A 19,865-nucleotide genomic window follows, 5' to 3' on the forward strand; every position below is an offset into this window, starting at 1 on the left:
GGGACACGTGCCCACCTTATAACTGCAGACACAGAGGTCCCCCTAGGGGTGGAGACCTACCAAAAGCCACACAGTGTATAGTGGCTGAGTCAGGATTCAAACTCTGGTCTCCTGCCTCCCAGGGTCTTCCCTTTTCCCTGCCCCATGTTGGCAGCCAGCAGGGACCCTTCTGGGGACCCAGTCCCTGGCTGGGGTTATCGAGAGAGGAGTCAGGGTAGGGTTGGAAGGTGAAGCTGCTGTGGCCAGGGTTTCTGCTGTGTGTGCTGGTCTCACAAAGGAAAGTGCTGCTGTCTGCAGTGATCCAGGCGAGGTCGGGGCCCCAGTCCCCCACTCCCTGCCCGGCTCTGCTGAGCCAGCTTCCCCTTTGTGCCACAGACTATAGGGCCTGATGTCTGCCAGACTATAAAATGGGGGGTCGGCCTCTAGTCACCCATAGTACCTGCCTGCCTGCCTGTCCTCCAGCAGGAAGTAGCAAGTCCCCAGGTAAGAGGGAACCCACAGCACAGCTGAGAGCTGAAGGGGAGGGGAAGAGAAAAGGGAGGCAGAGAGAGGGAGGCAGAGATAGCAGTGCCATGAGAGTCAGAGAGGCAGGGCCGCGGAAATAAAGACAGAGAGAAGTGGAGAGAGGAAGAAAGGGACGGAGAAGGAGAGGGGGGAGAGAGAGAGAGAGAGAGAAATAAACAGAGAGAGAAGTAAAGATAATTAAAAAGAACAGATAAAGAGATAAGCAAAGATACAATGAGGGTGAGATAGTGGGGGAGAGAGGAACAGAGAGGGAGAGAGAGGAACAGACAGGAAGATAGGCAGAAAGAGGGAGAGAAGTAAGAAACAGATAGAGAGGCAGAGAGGGAGGAGAGGAGGAACAGAGGGAAAGGGTGAAGTGGGGAGAGAGAGAGTGAGAACATCTCCAGGAAGGCATGAGTCCAGCTGCCAGCCCTGGGGGAGTGTTTAAAGCCACAGATGTGGCTCAGATGTCTGGCCTCCCCGCTGGTGAACAGGGCACCCCAGAATATGCACAGCCTTCCTGGAGGAGGCTGGGGGAGGGATCTGCTTATCCCAAATAGCTCCTCCTTACAGAATGGGTTCGGGAATCAGCTTGACCAGAGGGTCTTAATCTGTGCTAGCATGGGGTCCTCAAATCCCTGAACACTGTCTCCAAAGTTAAAGGGGGCATTATTTTTGTCTGAGGACAAAGTCGGGGTATTCATCAAACATTCAAAGGAGTCCATGACCCCAAAGCAACAAGGAACCACTGGAATTGACCAACACCCTCTCCACACAACGCCTACCCAGCCACAGTCCTCATTTTCAGAATCCTCGACATGCAGTAAATACATCCTCTTGGATCCTCCCGTATGCCCCAGTCCCCGGCCTGTATTTGCACCCATACACCAGCCCTCCAGAGAATCCCAGAGGAAGCGGACTAGGAAAGGAGTTGGGAGCATGCATTCATTCCTTCTCTGAACAAACGTTAATTGGGCATCTCCTATGTGCCAGGTGCAGAGCAAGTGTTAGGGATGGATGGTGAATAAAGCAGATTAAGCAAACGGCAGAGCACTTTAAGAGCCCAGTTGCTGGCTCTGTTTGCTTGAGTTGAAATCAGAGCCCTATCCCTTAGTAGCTGTTTGGGCCTGAGCTGGGCCCCTTCCTTCTCCAGCCCCCTGCTGCTCAGGGGGGATCATGATAGCAGCTACTCCATGGGGTTAGGGTCATGGTCAGACGGGTTAATTAATGTATGTCACAGTGCCTGGCATACCTTAAGTACTCCGAAGTGGGACCTCTTGTTATTAGTGTGGGGAGGCAAATTGAAGTTGTACAAGCAAATCAGTGTGATAAGCGGTGTGGAAAATTGCAGGGGCCTAAGGAAGGACCTAGCGGGGTAATGGAGGGCGGAACAGCTGGTGGAGGGAATCGCATGGTCAAAAGCCTGGAGGAAGGATATATGCGGGATGAGTGGTCCTCAGAAGGGAAGATCTTGGCTAGGGAGTAGGGATGGAACGAAAAACTTCCAGGCTTACGTTTCAGAAACAGATAGAGAGGAAACAAGCTCCAAGGAGGATAGAGAGGAAACCAGCTCCGAAGGAGGCTGAAAGCACAGGGTGTGGGGCTGTGAGGGCAGGAGGCAGTTTGGGGGTGTCATCCCTGAAGGCCAGGGTTTCTTTACAGACTTTCGCAGGCGGGAACCATGTCTCAGGCTGCAAAGGCCCTGGCCTCGGCCACAGTGGCGGCGAACCCAGGGCCTGATACCAAGGGGAAGGGGGCCCCACCTACAGGAACATCCCCTAGTCCCGGCACCGCCTTGGCCCCAACAACCGTGCCTATTACCAGTGCCAAGGCGCCGGAACTGCCTCCTGGGAACTACAGGGTAAGGACCTGGGGGTGCAGTGGCTGGGTGCCTTCTCTCCTTCCCTCCCTCCTCCGCCTCCTCCTCCTCCTCCTGCTCTTCCTCTTTCACCTCTTACTCCTCCGAACCTCTTTCTCCTCCTTTTTCTTGGCTGATTTTCTCTCCTTTCTATTTACTCTCCCTTTTCTTCTTCACCTCCCCAGGCTCTCATCCTCTGTCTCTATTCTCTTTTTCCCTCATCTTGGTCTCCTCCTCCCTCCTCCTTCTGGGACACAAGTGGGGCCCAGCCAATCTGGGAGCCCATAAAATAGCCAGGGGTTCTGACATACTTGGCAAAAGTGGGGCTGGGTGCAGTGGCTCATGCCTGTAATCCCAGCACTTTGGGAGGCCGAGGCAGGTGGATCACCTGAGGTCAGGAGTTCGAGACCAGCCTGGCCAACATGGTGAAACCCCGTCTCTACTAAAAATACAAAAATTAGCCAGGTGTGGTGGCGGGCACCTGTAATCCCAGCTACTCGGGAGGCTGAGGCAGGAGAATCACTTGAACCCAGGAAGCGGAGGTTGCAGTGAGCCGAGATCGTGCCACTGCATTCCGGCCTGGGCAACACAGTGAGACTCCATCAAAAAAAAAAAAAAGAAGAAGAAGAAGAAAAAAAGCAAAAGGGGACCTGTTGTGGAGATGTGCAATAACAACAACCAAAACATAATACTTCACAGCTGAAGGGACACCTGGCAATCAGGCTACACCTGCACACGCACATGCTTAGAGTTCATCGAAAGCAAGAAAAAAAAAGGAGAAGAAAAGGAAGTGGGCTGGCTTAGCAGCAGGGAACCAGCTGTCCTTGGAGGCTCAGTGGGGCAGCAGGATGGCCTCAGACCCTCCTGAAAATTGCTCGAGGTGGTCTGGGCTGAAAGGGATCTTGTGGAGCAAGGTGTCCAGTCCCCTGGGATTTGGTTTGGTGTGGTTTCAACCTCAGGTGCACAGAAGTAGGCCATTTTGCAACCCCTAGTTCATGACACGCTCTCATGTGGTCTGTACATGGCTGGCTTTTATTTATGTACCTATTTAATCATTAGTTTTATTTAATTTTTAATAATGCAACATGCACCTACAAACCCACCACCCGTATAAAAACCAGGACTTGGATAAAAACTGTCTACCTAACTTTAAGGTGTCTCTCTTGAGCCCATCATTTTCCTCCCCAATTCCAGGAAATAGCATCCTATCCTCAACTTGTGTCTCTAATCTGCTTGTTTGCTTTTGTATACAATTTTATATTTTATTCCTTTAAAACTGTATACACACATACACATGTATATTTATTTACTCGTTTTATTTATTTATTTTGAGACCAAGTTATGAGACAGGGTTTTGCCATATTATCCAGGCTGGTCTCGAACTCCTAGCCTCAGCTTCCCCAAGTGCCGGAATTACAGGTGTGAGCCACCACAACTGGCCGATTTATTTGTTTTTAACTTACTGAAATATGCAATGTGATTATTCTGGGTTTTTCTTTGTACTTTTCACTTACTATGAGATCCCTAATATCCATCCATATTGTTGCCCATGACTGCAGGCCATTCATTCTGGCTGCTGCATGATATTTCAGAGCGTGACCATCTCTTTCCTGCTAAGCACGATTTCAGTGGTTGCCAGCTTTGCTCTCGTGAACAGAATGGCTTGGACTTTCTTATCCCTGTCTCCTGGGGCACACATACAGGAATGTCTCCTGGGTGAACAAAGGTAGAAGTGGAAGTGCTGGGTCATGGTTATATGAACCTCCTCCTCTTACAGCTGGGGAAACTGAGGCTCAAAGAAGGCAGACGATTGCCTCGGTCCATGTGAACGGAAAAGTTGTCCCAACTTGGAACAGCAAGTGGACAAGGAACCAAACATGAGGCTTAGTGAGGAGAGAAGATTAGCTCAAGTTTTCCCCTATGTTGTGGAGGGTTGGATTTGCAAGTGTCCCCTGAGCATCAGCTCTGTGGCAGGTACTGGGGCTGGAGCTGGAGATACAGAAATGGATCAACCTCAGGCCCTGCCCTGGAGGAGCCCTTGGTCTTTGGAGGGGCTGGGTAATGGGAGAGAGGGAGTGCAGAGAGAGAGGGAGACCCCAAAGCAAAACAGCAGTGACTGTGTGGTGGGTTAGTTGTGCTGCTAATGGGGAGAGAGAGCACAGGGGGGGTTGCTCAACCAAGGCCGATGGGGGAGGGGGCAATTCAGAGAAGGCTTCCTGGAGAAGGTGGCATCTGAGCCTAAAACAGAATGTCAAGCCTGGAATGAGTTAGCGAACTTCAGTTAGGCTGTGGAAGCTCTAAGCTGGAGATGTGTGGTGGAGAAGGCATTCCAGGTAGGAGGAACAGCATAAAGAAAGTCCCGAAAGGGAGGTTCATAAGTTCCTACTGATGGTGCAGATCTTAGCTTCAGAATTAGGGCATGAGGCCAGGTGCAATGGCTCACGCCTGTAATCCCAACACTTCGGGAAGCCAAGGCAGGCCAATCACTTGAGCTCAGGAATTCGAGACTAGCCTGGGCAACATGGCAAAATCCTGTGTCTACAAAAAATAGCTGGGCATGGTGGTGTGTGCCGGTAATCCCAACTACTCGGGAGGCTGAGGTGGAAGGATCGCTTGAGCCTGGGAGGCAGAGGTTGCAGTGAGCCATGATTGTGCCACTGCACTTCAGCTGGGGCGACAGAGTGAGACTCGGATCTAACAACAACAACAACAACAACAACAACAACAACAACAACAACAAACAGTAAAGAATTGGGGAATGGGAGGACAGGATCATTTCACAAACCGTGGCTCATCATATTTTTATGTGACTCCTGCACTGCCTGCCTTTATTTATATAGAGAATGAAGTTTTTACTCCCCCTCACTCTGCCCTTGGCATGGGGGCTTCTCTCCTGCAGCTGGTGGTCTTCGAACAGGAAAACTTCCAGGGCCGTCGGGGAGAATTCTCGGGGGAGTGCTTGAACCTGGGAGACCGTGGCTTCGACCGTGTGCGCAGCATCATTGTCTCCTCGGGACCGTGAGTGCTAGGCGGAGGAGGGGCACACTCTCTGCCACAGTGAAATGACCACACAACAGTAGCTGCCATTTCTCCAGCATCTGCTCTGTGCCTGCGGCCGTTCGTGCTCTTGGCACATACGTTATTTCCAATCCTCGTATCAAACTGGAGAGGGAGGAATTGTTCTCAATCTCATTTTACAGATGAGGAAACTGAGGCTCAGAGAGGTGATCCAATTAGCATAAGACCACACTGGCAGTAAGCCATGATTCTGGGCTCTGGAGAAACGCTGCTTCTACGTAGCAAAAACTCTAGCCCATCACTGAGGGCAGAGAGAGGCCAAAGAGTGAAGAGTCCACTCGCTGTCCCCTCTCCTGGGCGTCCAGCTGCCTGGCAGTGATGATAAGCATCGGTGGAGCACCCACCAGGTGCCAGGCACTGACTCGGGACCGCACCTAGATGATTCACAGTGCTGTAGGAGGGAGGGGCTATTCTTATGCCCACTTGACAGATGGGAGGACTGAGGCTCAGAGGGGGTAAGTCTCTTGCCCAAGGTCACCTATTGGTAAGTGGCACAGCTAGGATTCAACTCAGGTTGATTGGGTTCATTCCTAAAGCTCTTAATCAGCATGCTTCACTGCCTGTTCCTGTCTCTGTGGGCGTCTCTGGGCCTTAGTGACTCCCATATAAAACAGGGAGCGTCACCCTTGGGCAGAGTGTTTGCCCTATGTCAAGCCTGGTGTGCTGAGGTCATGGTGGAGGGGCAACCTCAGGACAGGATCCACGTGGCTCGTTGGCTCTTGTCTCCCCACTTTGAAAGCCTGCAAGGGTTCCAGTCATCCTGTATTCTGAGCCCATTCTGAGATGGGCTTTGAGGTCAGACAAGCCTGGGTTTGAGTCCTGACTTCCCCTGTTTGCCTTGTTCAGTGTCCAAGCCTCAGTTTCCCCATCTTTGAAGTGGGGAAAATCATGGCCCTCACCACTCCTCACAGGATTATGTTGAGGTCTGAGGGAGATCATGCAGCTTGGGCCTGTCACCTTGTGGGCACCCAGACACGGCAGGTGACTCTGATGGTCACGTACCCACCTCCCTGCCCTGTGAATTTAGCCAACTTATCCTGGAGCCTACCCAGGACCATTTCTACCTCCTGCACCCACTGCACCCTCCGTGTGGTCAACGCAGCCTCAGCTCTACCCTCAGCGCCAAAAACCCAGCTGGAAGCAGAAGCTACCGGATGTGGCCAGCTTGGGTCTTCAGGCTTTTTTTGGTACCAGTGACTCAAACCCAGAGTATTTCTCCTGAAACAAAGATGCAGCTGGTGTCTGACGTGTGCCTTGGGGCTGTGCCTGATGGGCATGGAAACGGGCCTGTGGTCTGGGGGCCTGGGTCTGTGTGGGCGCTGGCAGGGCCATGGGAAAAGAAGAATGAAGAGGGTGAGGTAGGCATGGGGAAAGTGAGGAGCCCTGCCTGCCTGAAAACCAGGAGACTACAGCCTGACACCTGACACCATCACATGACCTTAGGCTGGGGACTTAACCCCTCTTAGCCTCAGTTTCCATATCTTATAAATTAAAATTCCTGCCCTACCCTCTCTCCTTGCTTGCAGGTTTAAATGAGCCATAGGAGATAAGAAAAGGCATAGATGTAAACATTTAAAATTTAGATCCTCACTGTTCCTGCTCAAGAAGATAGGGGAGATTTTAGGGGGACCTTTGGCATGGTGGCAAGACCACATCAGTGTCTGTTCTTCATAAGCCTAGACCTCCAGTTCCCTTCTCCATTTAATCATGAACAGTATTAATTTGGAGGCTTACTCTGTGCTGTATCTGTTCCATGCATCCCCTCTTTTAGGCCCTCATAATCTCCCAAAAAGGTAGATGCAACAAAGTAGATGTATCATTTCTTCTCTGCTACTAAAGCTTAGCAAGCCTAAGTGCTGCCCAAATTCATGCAGCAAATAATCGGCAAGCTTGGATTAGGACTCAGGTCTGTCTGTTTCTAGGGTCTGTCCTCTTAACTCCTGCATGAAACCACCTTCCAAGGCTCCCTTCTTATTCACCCATGCATCTAGCCACCCATTTATTCATCATCCCTCTACTTACCCATGCATCTACCCATTCATCTATCGATCTATCCATACATACATCCATTCTCCATTTATACATACATACCCCCTGTATGTTCTCCATCACACACCCATCCATCTATAAATCTATCCATCTACCCACCCATCCATCTACCCATCTACCTATCCATCCATTCAACCGTCCCTTCATCCATCCCTTTATCCATGCATTCATTCATCCATCCATCTACCCATCCACCTATCCATCCATTCAACCATCCCTTCATCCACCCATTCATCTGTCCATCCATCCATCCATCCATCCATCCACCTATTCTCCCATTTATTTCTCTTCTACTCCAGACCAGACAGGGCTGAGGCAAATTCAACTCTATTCTGGGAAGACAAACATATCTTTAATTTACCCCAATGTGGTTAACTCATCTCTCAGATAAAGACCTGAGGCTCCTCTGATGTATTCTCCCTCGGCCCACGGTGATAGACCCTCATTCTCATCTCCTTCTGGGGAGAGCAGGGTCCCACTAGCCCCCTGGCAGAAGGTGCTAGTGTCAGTGTCCCCTCATCCCTCTCTTGTTCCCTGAAAACTCTTGAACATACAGGGAGCAAAAGTCAAGGAGTTCCTTAGTCTCAGCTTTCTCATCTATGGAATGGGGATTGTCTCATCCACCCCACCTGCACTGCCATAATCCCTGGTCCCTCTGACACAAGCTCACTTCTTATCCTTAATCAGTCTTCACTGGGAAAGCCAGGTAAATCTTCCATCTAATTTCAAACCTCTAATTAGTCCTTGTAAGGAACCTAGCACCCTCATATGCATTATCACATTAAATTATCACAGGTATCTGAGGGTAGATAGTACCATCATTCCCTTCCTATTGCCCCGTACTAGTTACTGAGTGTCTCCTGAATGCCAGGCCAGTCTTTACCCAGCAAGGATGCAAACACCTGTATCAATTTTTCCCTTACCCCTGTACCTCCAAGATTATCGTTCATTTAACATATTTCATTTCAAATGATCCTGCTAAACACAAATAAACACATTTTTAAAGAACCTTTACACCACTTTTTATCAATGGAAGGCTAATATTATTTCCTATAAGTCAAAGGTATCCATACAAAATTAACAATAAACACAAAAGTGGTGTTATTATGTTGCTATTACACCATTGTCTGCTGGAGATTCTGGGCTAGTGGCCTTTTCTCCCTTTGTTACAAAAGAAAAAAAAAGGAGAGATTAGTAAGTGTTAAAAGCACATTAACATCAAACAGAGACTTTCTCCTAGCTGGAGTCAAGTTTAAAATGTCTACGTGTTCCTTGGCTCCAAGTCCTGATAGTACTTGAAGCATGTATGAACCCTACATCTAGAGAAACAGTGTGCTCAGATAATCACACATATTTATCTCACTCAATCCTTCACCAGCTCCAAGGAAATAGGCATATGAGTATAGATGAGAAAAAGGCTCAGAGAGGTAGTTACTTGCCCATAGTCACACAGCCTGTAAGTGTCATAGCCTAAAATCAAACCCAGACATGTTCAGCCCCCTTTGGACTTTCCTACTGGCCTCAGGGCTGCCTTGCCAGGCGAGAGAGAAAGGCAAGTAGGGAGTGGGGGCTTCTACTATTTGTCCCCGTCTGCCTCATGGTGTTTCTTGTGTCCAGCTGGGTCGCCTTTGAGCAGTCCAACTTGCGCGGGGAGATGTTCATCCTGGAGAAGGGCGAGTACCCTCGCTGGGACACATGGTCCAGCAGCTACCGCAGTGATCGGCTCATGTCCTTCCGGCCCATCAAGATGGTGAGTGGCTCTCTGGCTGGGGCTGGAGAATCAGCCAGGCGGGGCAGGGCAGGGGGAAGTCTGAGATGTGACAAGGGCAAAAAGGAGATGATGTTGGCTAGGGAGGTGTGGCAGCCTCTGAGTTGTCAAAGGACAGTGGATTCTTGAGCTCATCAATTCATCAGTGTCCTTAACACACTCGCTACATACCCAGCTAGGAACCCTGGGCAAATGGTAAACACAAAAGCTTCCAAGTCAGAGCTAAAAACTTCAGCATCTTCCTTGATTCTCTTGATTTCCTTGGCTGCACATTTAGACCTTCCTGGGAGCATTTTTTTTTTTTTTTTTTTTTTTCTGAAGATAGGGTTTTGCTGTTTCCCCCAGGCTGGAGTGCAGTAATGTGATCATAGCTTACTGCAGCCCTGACCTCCAGGCCTCAAGTGATCCTCCCGCCTGGGCCTCCTAAAGTGCTAGGATTACAGCTGTAAGCCACCATGCCAGGCCTGGGGAAGCTTTCCAAATTTCAGTGCCCATTCAAAACACCAAACATGCTGGTTGCAGATCATGCAATGGCTAAGAAGAGGGATATTGTAGCCGGGCATGGTGGCTTACGCCTGTAATCCCAGCACTTTGGGAGGCCGAGGTGGGCGGTTACCCAAGGTCAGGAGTTCAAGACCAGCCTGACCAACATGGCGAAACCCTGTCTTTACTAAAAAGACAAAAATTAGCTGGGAGTAGTGTCACATGCTTGTAAATCCCAGCTACTAGGGAGGCTGAGGCAGGAGAGTTGCTCGAACCCAGGAGCTAGAGATTGCAGTGAGCTGAGATCGCGCTGTTGCACTCCAGCTGGGATGACAGTGCGAGACTCCATCTCAAAAAAAAAAAAAAAAAAGGAAGAGGGATACTGTAGAAACACAGCTTGAACCTCTTAATAATAAGACAATATACTGAATTAGTTTCTTATAATATTTAACTAAGTCAACTTCCAGAAGATTCAAGGTCAAAATGGTGGTGATATCCCCAAGTGATTCACAGTTTTTTCCAGAATTAAGTTGATGATGAATCATGAACCAGCTACATCTTACTCACCAATGTTAGTTGCTGATGGTAACCGACTTTTGTCTTCCATGACGGGAACATTTATAAGAATTTTCATGAGTGTGCATTTGAGGCTATCAAGTGCCAACCACCAGCTGTTTTGACATCACCAAATTTATCTTAATGGATTATTCAAACAGATCATTCCCAATGCTTTTTGCAGAATGTAAGACTGAATTATTTGCCTTCATGATGCACTCTCTGTAAGAATCCACAGATGTCTCTCTCAATCATTGAATGGTTCTTATATGCCAACCTATGTTAAGGGGTTTGTTTGGAAGAATGATCAACCAGGGCATTTCCAGTAGCTTCTAGAAGCTTGCTATTCAACATAATAGGAACTAGCCATATGTGGCCATTGGACATTTGAATTTTGGCTAAATGGAGATGTGTCATAAGTATAAAATACACACTAAATTTTGAATACATAGTAAAAAATTTTTTAAAGAATGTCAACAATGCATTGATATCATTATATTGGTTACATATTGAAATTATAACATTTCAGGTATATTTATTTAAATAAAGGATGTTATTAGAAAAGTTTAGAAATCTCAAAGCCTAGACCCCACGCCAGACCAATTAGTTCTGAATCTCTGGGGCTGGGACTCCGGCACTGCTGTCTTTTCTATGCCCTCTAAGTAGTCCGTCTGTGCAGCCAGGGCTGAGATCCAATGGTCTAATTCAGGGGTGCCCAATATTTTGGCTTCCCTGGCCCACACTGGAAGAAGAATTGTCTTGGACTACACATAAAATACACTATCACTAATGACAGCTGATGAGCTTTAAAACGATTGCAAAAAAATCTCATAATGTTTTAAGAAAGTTCATAAATTTGTGTTGGGCCACATTCAAAGCCATCCTGGGCCACATGTGGCCTGCAGGCCGCAGGTTAAACAAGCTTGGTCTAACCCTTCATCTCTCTGCCCTGCCACAGTCCTGGTCCAGGCCACCATCATCTCTGATCTGGTCAGCTTCAGCTCTCTCCGTGCTGGGTTCCCTGACTCCTTTCCAGCCGCCTGTCCTGGGAAGTTAGAGGGATCTTTTCAAAATAAAAAAATAAATAAACCTGACCATCTTCTACTTGAAACCAGGCATTTCAGTTGGCCTGTTTCTATTTTCCTTTTTTTTTTTTTTTTTTTTTGAGACACAGTCTAACTCTGTCGCCCAGGCTGGAGTGCAGTGGCATGATCTGTCTCACTGCAACTTTCACCTCCCTGGGTCAAGCAATTATCCTGCCTCAGCCTCCCAAGTAGCTGGGATTATAGGTGTGCACCACCACGCCCAGATAATTTTTGTATTTTTTGTAGAGACGGGGTTTCACCATGTTGGCCAGGATGGTCTCAAACTCCTGATCTCAAGTGATCCACCCGCCTAGGCCTCCCAAAGTGCTGGGATTACAGGCGTGAACCAATGCGCCTAACCAGTTGGCCTGTTTCTGCCAAAAGCTCTGGTTCTAGGCTCTGAGTGCAAAACTATGCATCAAATGGATTAGGTCCCTGTCTTCATGGGACTTAAGCTACCCAGGGAGGCAGCTATCAAATACCTAATCATGGAACTCCATCTACAATTGCAAACTGTGGCGAGTGCTACACAAAGGCGGTGCAATCTAACTAGGAGAGCAGAAGCAGGAACTGGGGGCTCAGGTATTGTTAGAGGTGGGAGTGGTCAGGGCGTGGTCAGGGAAGCCAGCTCCCAAAGTTTGGAAACCAACTCCCGTGTGAAGAGCAGATGGTAAAGCCTTCCAGGGAACAGTGTGTGCAAAACTCCTGGAGCAACGATGGACTGGTGGGACCAAGAAAATGAAAGGTGGCCAGCAAAGCTGCAGCAGGGGGAGTGGAGGAGAGGGAGGCAAAATGGGAGGGGAGGTGCTGGTGGAGGCCAGGGTTTTGCAGGGTCTCATCAGTGATGGTAAGTTTAGTCTTGACGCCACTAGCAGTGGGGAGCCATTGACTAACAACTTTACCAAGGCCCTCAAGACTGTAACAGTAATAAGTAATCCTTATTACCACTAATTAAGTCCTTTTACCGCTGGCTGGTAATTGCATTAAGGGCATTTGTCTTGCCATGTCCCAAAGGGTCCCCTGTGCTTCTATCCCTGCCTGACACCATGCATTTGCCTTCCTGCACCCTGGTCACACAGATATTTTCTTTGCACACTCCCACCCCCCAGCTTTTGTCTATGCCTTCTCTGCCTCAGTGCCTTCCCTCAAGCCTCCTTCCCTTCTCAGCATTGTGCACTCCTCCTTAACCTCCAAGGCCCCTCTCAAGTGTCACTTCTTCCATGAAGCCTTCCCTGATCTGCTCTCCTTTTCTCTGGAAGAATTAACAAGTTCTTTCTTCATCTATAATCTTCTACTGGAGTCTTTCATAGAAGGATGCACTTACATCCTGGGCTCCTCTTCCTCCTAGTGGTGGTGAATAACAGTAGATAATCACAGCGCCCATTTTTAAGCACCAACTACGTACTGGGTATATTACCTGCCTTTTACATAATCCCTACAACTGTCCTATGCGACAGGCTATGATAACATGCATTTTAAAAGCAAGGAAACTGAGACTCAGAAGTAGAAAATGACTGGCCTAAGGCCACACAGCTGGGAGTTGCTGGGGCTGGGATTTGAACCCAGGTCTGTAGGTTTGAACCTAGACACTGAGGTTGGCATCACTCTGCTATTTCCTGTTCATCTCTTTGGCTTTTCAAACCTTTGGGCCTAAAATAGTGCATGATGACTTTTGAAAAGATAGATGATCCCTGCCCTCAGAAATAACAGACAAACTTTAAAAACAAGACACAGGGTCATGAAAGATTAAAAATAAGTGCAAACCAGAACTGAATCATGTGCCCAAATTCAAGGGTGGGCCTGGTTTTTTATTTGTTTGTTTGTTTGTTTTTTGAGACAGAGTCTTGCTCTGTCACCCAGGCTGGAGTGCAGTGATGCAATCTTGGCTCACTGCAACCTCTGCCTCCCAGGTTCAAGCGATTCTCCTGCCTCAGCCTCCTGAGTAGCTGGGACTACAGGCACGTGCCACCACGCCCGGCTAATTTTGTTTTTTTGTTTGTATTTTTAGTAGAGATGGGGTTTCTCCATGTTGGTCAGGCTGGTCTCAAACTCCTGACCTTGTGATCTGCCCATCTCGGCCTCCCAAAGTGCTAGGATTACAGGCGTGAGCCACCACGCCCTGCCGGGCCTGTTTTACAGTTAGCACTCAACCATGAGTTGAGCAGCCATGACAATCCCACGAACCAATAGTAACCCCGTTCTTTTTTGTTGTTGTTGTTTGAGACAGAGTCTTGCTCTGTCACCCAGGCTAGAGTACAGTGGCGCGATCTTGCCTCACTGCAACCTCTGCCTCCTGGGTTCAAGTGACTCACCTGCCTCAGTCTCCTGAGTAGCTGGGATTACAGGCACCTGTGACTGCACCCGGCTAATTTTTGTATTTTTAGTAGAGGTGGGGTTTCACCATGTTGGCCAGGCTGGTCTCGAACTCCTGATCTCAGGTGATCTACCTGCCTCGGCCTCCCAAAGTGCTGGGATTGCAGGTGTGAGCCACCATGCCTGGCAGTAACCCTATTCTGTAGATGAACAAACGGAGGCTCTGAGGGACGCAGAGTGAAATGTCCAAGATCACCAGTGCATAAATGTCAGAGGCAGGATTTGAACCTAGATCTGTGTTCCACCAATGTTCCACATTTCACCTGGTTTGTAAGAAGCATTTACAAAAGGGCAATTGTTTAAACTCCTGATGGCACAGGGACACTGATTGATTGGGCTTAGGAGTGAAATGTTTCTCTGACAGGTTCTGCCCCTCCCTGGCTGTGTGATGTTGATCAATAAGCTTGACCTCTCTGAGCCTTTTTGTCCCTGACCATAATTTTAAAAATAATAAATTTTTTTTTTTGAGACAGGATCTTGCTCTGTCACCCAAGCTGGAGTACAGTAGCTCACTGCAGCCTCAACCTCATGGGCTCAAGCAATCCTCCTACCTCAGCGTTCCAAGTAGCTGAGACTATAGGCATGCGACACCATGCCTGGCAAATTAAAAAAAAATTTTTTTAGAGATAGGATCTTGCTATGTTGCCCAGGGTGGTCTTGAACCCTTGGCCTCAAGCAATCCTCCCACCTGGGCCTCTCAAAGTGCTGGGATTACAGACATGAGCCATGGCACCCGGCCAATAAATGCATTTATTGAGCACTTGATGTATGCCAGGCATCATGCTCAGCGCTCTATATGGATGCACTCATTTCATCCTCACAAGGACCCTATGACATGGGAGTTGTCATCCCATTTTCCTTATGTCCCCTTCCAGAATAGACAGCAGTGGTCTCTGGAGAGTCCCCCAGCGGCCTGAACAGGTTCAGCTCTCTCCCTCCACACCCCGAAGGCCCCGCTAAGTTTCTTCCTTTTGTCCCGTTGGTACTTCACACACCTGAGCTGGCCTCTCTTTCCCCAGGACTCCCAGGAGCACAAGATCTCCCTGTTTGAAGGGGCCAACTTCAAGGGCAACACCATAGAGATCCAGGGGGACGACGCGCCCAGTCTCTGGGTCCACGGCTTCAGTGACCGCGTGGGCAGCGTGAAGGTCACCAGTGGAACGTAAGCATCAATCCTGCCAGGTCCACGTCCCCCGCTTCAAGCATAGGCAGAATGAGAGGCTGCTCTCCTTACAGGTTATAACATCAGATTCCTATAGAAGGCCGTGGCCCCTCCCACCGTCTCCCAGTGCTGGTTCCTGGGATTCAGCCAATAGAGCTTTATTCCTCTGGGGAATAGAGTCATACTTTGAGGAATTCCAGGTCAGTGTAAACAAATCAGCTCTAAAAAGCTGTTAGATGGAGAAAATAGGAGCTGCTAAACCTAGTCGGGGTTGAAGGGATAATCAACTAAAAGAGCTGGCGCTGATGTGGATAGATGAGGCCGGATGCATCCAGGGACAGGGAATATTCAGGGAAATCAGGACCTGCTGGGAGAATGAACAGAATGAGTTCTGAGCAGTTCATTTGCCTCGTGAGATGGGCCCGACCCTGGTACTGACATGATAAGGAACTTGAGTGAGCCTAAACACCTCTCCGCCTCTCAGTCTCGCCAGTTAGGCAATGGGCACACAAAACTCCCTGATCTAAGAGTGCCCTTTCTGCTCTGAACGCTCAGGATCTGAAGCTATCAAAACAGAGCCCCATGACCTTATGTTATGAGAATACACGGAAGGGCCGGATCAAAGGAGTCACTTTATCCATCCCCCTGTCTCCAAATGACCATGCTGGACACCCCTGATCTCCTCTAGGTAAATGTAAGGCTCTGTCTCTCCATTCCCAGACTTGTTCTGAGCTCCTGTAACACCATCAGGGCCATGGCCTTTTTCTTGTTCCTTTCTGCCTCCCTGAAACCTATATCCCTGCCATTCAAGCCATCTGAAATATACTGAGCCTTGTCTGTGAGCCAGGCACTATGCTAGGTACACTGGGGAAAGCAGCAATGAATACAGCCAAGTTCCCACCTTCAAGGAACTTATTTGGCCTAGCAGGGGAAACCCAGATATACCTGTGAGATGGTGTCCAACAATACCAGGTAAAGAATGGGCCAGCCAGGGCAATTGTGTTACTGGAGGTCAGAGTAGGAGAGAAGGCTTCTAGGATTTGGCTGTGTATGTTGGGGTGGAGGTCAGGTCAAAGGTTTATCTGAAGAGGCTGGAACTTACATCAGGCTTTACAATAGAGGGAGGGGGTCTGGGAGAAGCCTGGAAAGATCCTCTCAGCAAAGATAATGACAGAAGTTAGAAATTAATCACTGATGATAACTTCTATTGAGTGCTTACTATGTACCAAGGACTGTGCTAACCACTTTAAATGAATAACTGTTAAATCTTTATAACAAACCAAGGAAGTTGGTGCATTATCATCCCCATTTTACAGACAGTACATTAAGGTTCTGATACCATATCCACCTAGATTCTCACAGCTAGCAAATCAATGGCAGAGCTAGGATTTGAACCCAGGTATGTTTAATACCAGAGTGCGTGTTCCCAGCTGCTACACACCGATGCACTTACCTACAAAGAAAACCAATTTTTTGAAATAACACTTCCTCTCTTTCATTTGCTTCATTGCTAACCAGTCCCTAAGTCCTATTCTTGCTTCCTTGGATTTGTTCTCTGAGCCCTGCATCATCACATTTAATGGGATGTGTATTAATATTCCTACCATGCACAGGCAACATGCTTCGCAAACAACTCGAGGTGCATTCTCCATTTGGCCCCCCCCAACACTCTTAATAAAACCAGGCACCGTGACCATGCTCACTTCCTAGAAAAGGAAACCAAGGTCTATCAGAGAGGCAAAGTCCTTGCCCCAGGGCACAGAGCAGGAAGGGATACAGCCAGGACAGAGGTGAGGGATAGAGAGCAGCAGACTGCAGGGATCAATGAAGAACAGGCCGGTCTGGCGTGGGTCTGGGTGCCAGGCAACGAGGCTGGCTGTCTCCACTCTGTCCTCACTTTCCTCTCAGATGGGTTGGCTATCAGTATCCTGGCTACCGCGGGTACCAGTACCTCCTAGAGCCTGGCGACTTCCGGCACTGGAATGAGTGGGGGGCCTTCCAGCCACAGATGCAGTCCCTGCGTCGCCTGCGTGACAAGCAGTGGCACCCTGAGGGCTGCTTCCCTGTCCTGGCCACAGAGCCCCCTAAGTGAGTCCACACCTCACTCTGCTACCTTGCCCCAACCCTTCTTCATGTTCAATTATTTCCCCATTTTTCCCAAGCAAATAAAATTCCCTAAAGTCAAAATGTCTCCTGGATCTGTAAACAGATGTGTGCCTTGAGGTCCCCCACCGTTACTGGGATGTGACTTCCTCGGTCTTAATAATTACAGCGATCATAAAAGCAGCAAACACTGAAAAGTTCTTTCTGCCCGTTATGTGAGTCTACCAAATGTGGAGGCTGTAATGAATAAAGCCAAGTTCCTGCTGTCAAGGAGCTTGCTCCGCCCAGCAGGGGAAACCCAGATACACCTGTGAGATGCTAGCCAAGGATACTAGGTAAGACATGGTCCAGTCAGGGCATTTGTGCAGCAGGTCAGAGGAGGCAGGTTGGTTTCGGGGTCCTGAATGGATGTGTTGGGGTGGAGGACAAGCACTTGGCCTTACTCATTGCGCAGACTCATTGTGAAGGAGGTTGGTATTATACTTATTCTCATTTAGCACGTGAGGAAATTGAGGTTCAGAGAGGGGAAGTGATTTTCCCAAGGTCACACAGTTAGCAAGTCAAGACTTGAATTCAGGCTCTCTGGCTCCGGAGCCTGCACTCTTCATGACAAATCTATAGATTTTTTCAAACTCTAGCCCTTTGAGCATCTCCCTCAGGAGTTTTTGCACTGTCTGCATGCCACCTGGTCTACTTTTGACATTATTTTTATTTAAATAGACTTTTTTTTTTTCCTTAAATGCACTGATGTGTAAATAAAGCTTTATAATGCTACAAGAAGTGGAAAATCAGTATCATATACATAGAAAGCAATCACATAGGCCAGGCGTGGTGGCTCGCCCCTGTAATTCCAACACTTTGGCAGGCTGAAGTGGGTAGATCACTTGAAGTCAGGAGTTCGAGATCAGCCTGGGTGACATGGCAAAACCCGATCTCTACAAAAAATACCAAAGTTAATCGAGCATGGTGGCATATGCCTGTAGTCCCAGCTACTAGGGAGACTGAGGTGGGAGGATCACTGGAGGCTTCAGCTCAGGAATTCGAGGCTGCAGTGAGTCATGATCATGCCACTGGACTCCAACCTGGGCAGCAGAGTGAGACCCTGTCTAGAATGAAAGAAACACAGAGAGAGAGAGAGAGAGAGAAAGAAAGAGAGAAGGAAGGAAAGGAAAGACAGAGAAAGGAAGGAAGGAAGCAGGCAATCATATAAATAAATCAAATGCAATTTAAAGAAGACCAAGTATCAAATTTCCAGCAGACACCACTGCCTGCAACCTGCTCACTCTTTGACAAAATGGGAGATTAGCTAGTGTTGAAAAGTGTGATAGAGGGTCGGGTGCAGTGGCTCACACCTGTAATCCCAGCACTTTCATTGGCCGAGGTGTGCAGATCACTTGAGGTCAGGAGTTCGAGACCACCCCAGCCAACATGGTGAAACCCTGTTTCTACAAAAAAATATAAAAAATCCAGCCAACATGGTGAAACCCTGTTTCTACAAAAAATATAAAAAATTAGCCGGGTGTGGTGGTGAGCGCCTGTAATCCCAGCTACTTGGGAGGCTGAGGCAGGAAAATCACTTGAACCGGGAGGCAGAGGTTGCAGTGAGCTGAGATTGCGCCACTGCACTCCAGCCTGGGTGACAGAGCGAGACTCCATCTCAAAAAAAAAAAAAAAAATCCCAACCAAAAAAAGAAAAGTGTGAAAGATGTTTGCACCAAACTGAGACTTTTTCCTCCTTGATTTAACCAATAAATGTTGAAAAGAGCATCATTTTCTTGTATCTGATTCAGTGTTACTCAATCCTGGGGCTGGGGTCCATCAAGAATCATCTCATTTGGAAATCTCTGCCAGACACTATTGTTTCCCAGATCAACAGTTAATATTGATTGATGTTATTAATCATTAATCTATGCAGACAGCTTGGTGGAATGGTGTGTGGGGGTTGCTATGGATATCTTCCTGGAGGAGGGAATATCTGAAGGGGGCCTTGAAAGATGGAGCAGGAGCTTGCTCGATGGAGAACAGGGGAGATGATATTCCAGGCAGAGTAAACAGCAGTGTCCCCGCTACCCCATATGGCACCTTTGTGCAAATGATAAAAAGATGCCTCTTCCTCAAGACATTTTGCTGCCATCTGCTAGAAATTATTGGTATAAATCTGGGATGTGTACCATGTGAATGTGATACCCTTGTGTTGTGCACAACGTGCACAGCTGTACTTGGCAGCCCTGGAGCACCATGAACACAGGCATAGAGGTTGAGAGAGTTGTGGTGGGCCCCAGTGAAGCTTATTGAGGTTGGAACATTAGCTTGGTGGTTGTGTGGGCAGAAGCACAGGGTGGGACCGAACACTCGCACGTCAGGAGATAAAGCTGGCAAGAAAGATAGGGCCTCGTGACACCCCACCCTGTGGTTTTGGTGAGCTTCAAAGCTGAGACACCATCTCACATAATCTTGCACAGGTCTCACTCACCTTTCCTCGTCTCGCTTTCATTCTCCCCACCTCCACACTCTTGGCCAGTATCTTGGACTAGAAGACAGGGCTGTCTGCGGACCAGGATTCCTGGACAGAAATCAGGAATATAAGGGTATTAACCCTGCTGTACTGTTAGAAGTTGGAAAGAACTAGGCAAATTGCTTCCATTCCCTGGGACTTGTTTTTCCCTTCTATAAAACGACAGCTCAAATATCCATCCAGTCCTGAGATTCTGAGGTTCCAAAGTTTCATGACTCTCTAAGGTTCTGATAATTTATCTCCAAGCTTCTGTGATTCTCTGATTCCAAAGCCAAGCCACATGGATTCTCATTCTAAGTTCTTTTTTTTTTTTTTTTTTTTTTTTTTTTTAG

At 48.2% G+C, this 19,865-nt stretch overlaps 1 protein-coding gene across 1 annotated transcript; it reads left to right on the top strand.

Annotated features, from left to right (window-relative positions):
• Window positions 1-371: 371 nt before the first annotated feature.
• On the top strand, window positions 372-17,218 carry CRYBB1 (crystallin beta B1). The gene is made up of 6 exons (XM_025399291.1): window positions 372-483; window positions 2,167-2,365; window positions 5,262-5,380; window positions 9,107-9,239; window positions 14,773-14,915; window positions 16,824-17,218. Exons 2-6 carry the CDS (start codon window positions 2,186-2,188, stop codon window positions 17,005-17,007), a joined length of 759 nt encoding a protein of 252 aa, XP_025255076.1. The 5' UTR covers window positions 372-483; window positions 2,167-2,185; the 3' UTR covers window positions 17,008-17,218.
• Window positions 17,219-19,865: the final 2,647 nt, after the last annotated feature.

Source organism: Theropithecus gelada, chromosome 10 (genome assembly GCF_003255815.1).
Source record: "Theropithecus gelada isolate Dixy chromosome 10, Tgel_1.0, whole genome shotgun sequence".
NCBI classification, from domain to species: domain Eukaryota; kingdom Metazoa; phylum Chordata; class Mammalia; order Primates; family Cercopithecidae; genus Theropithecus; species Theropithecus gelada.

Excerpts from the sequence above, each read along its gene's own strand:
- CRYBB1 (XM_025399291.1), top strand. The coding sequence starts at position 2,186 with ATGTCTCAGGCTGCAAAGGCCCTGGCCTCGGCCACAGTGGCGGCGAAC. Across the intron at positions 2,366-5,261 it reads TGCCTCCTGGGAACTACAGG|CTGGTGGTCTTCGAACAGGA; the intron begins GTAAGGACCTGG and ends TCTCTCCTGCAG. Across the intron at positions 5,381-9,106 it reads ATCATTGTCTCCTCGGGACC|CTGGGTCGCCTTTGAGCAGT; the intron begins GTGAGTGCTAGG and ends TCTTGTGTCCAG.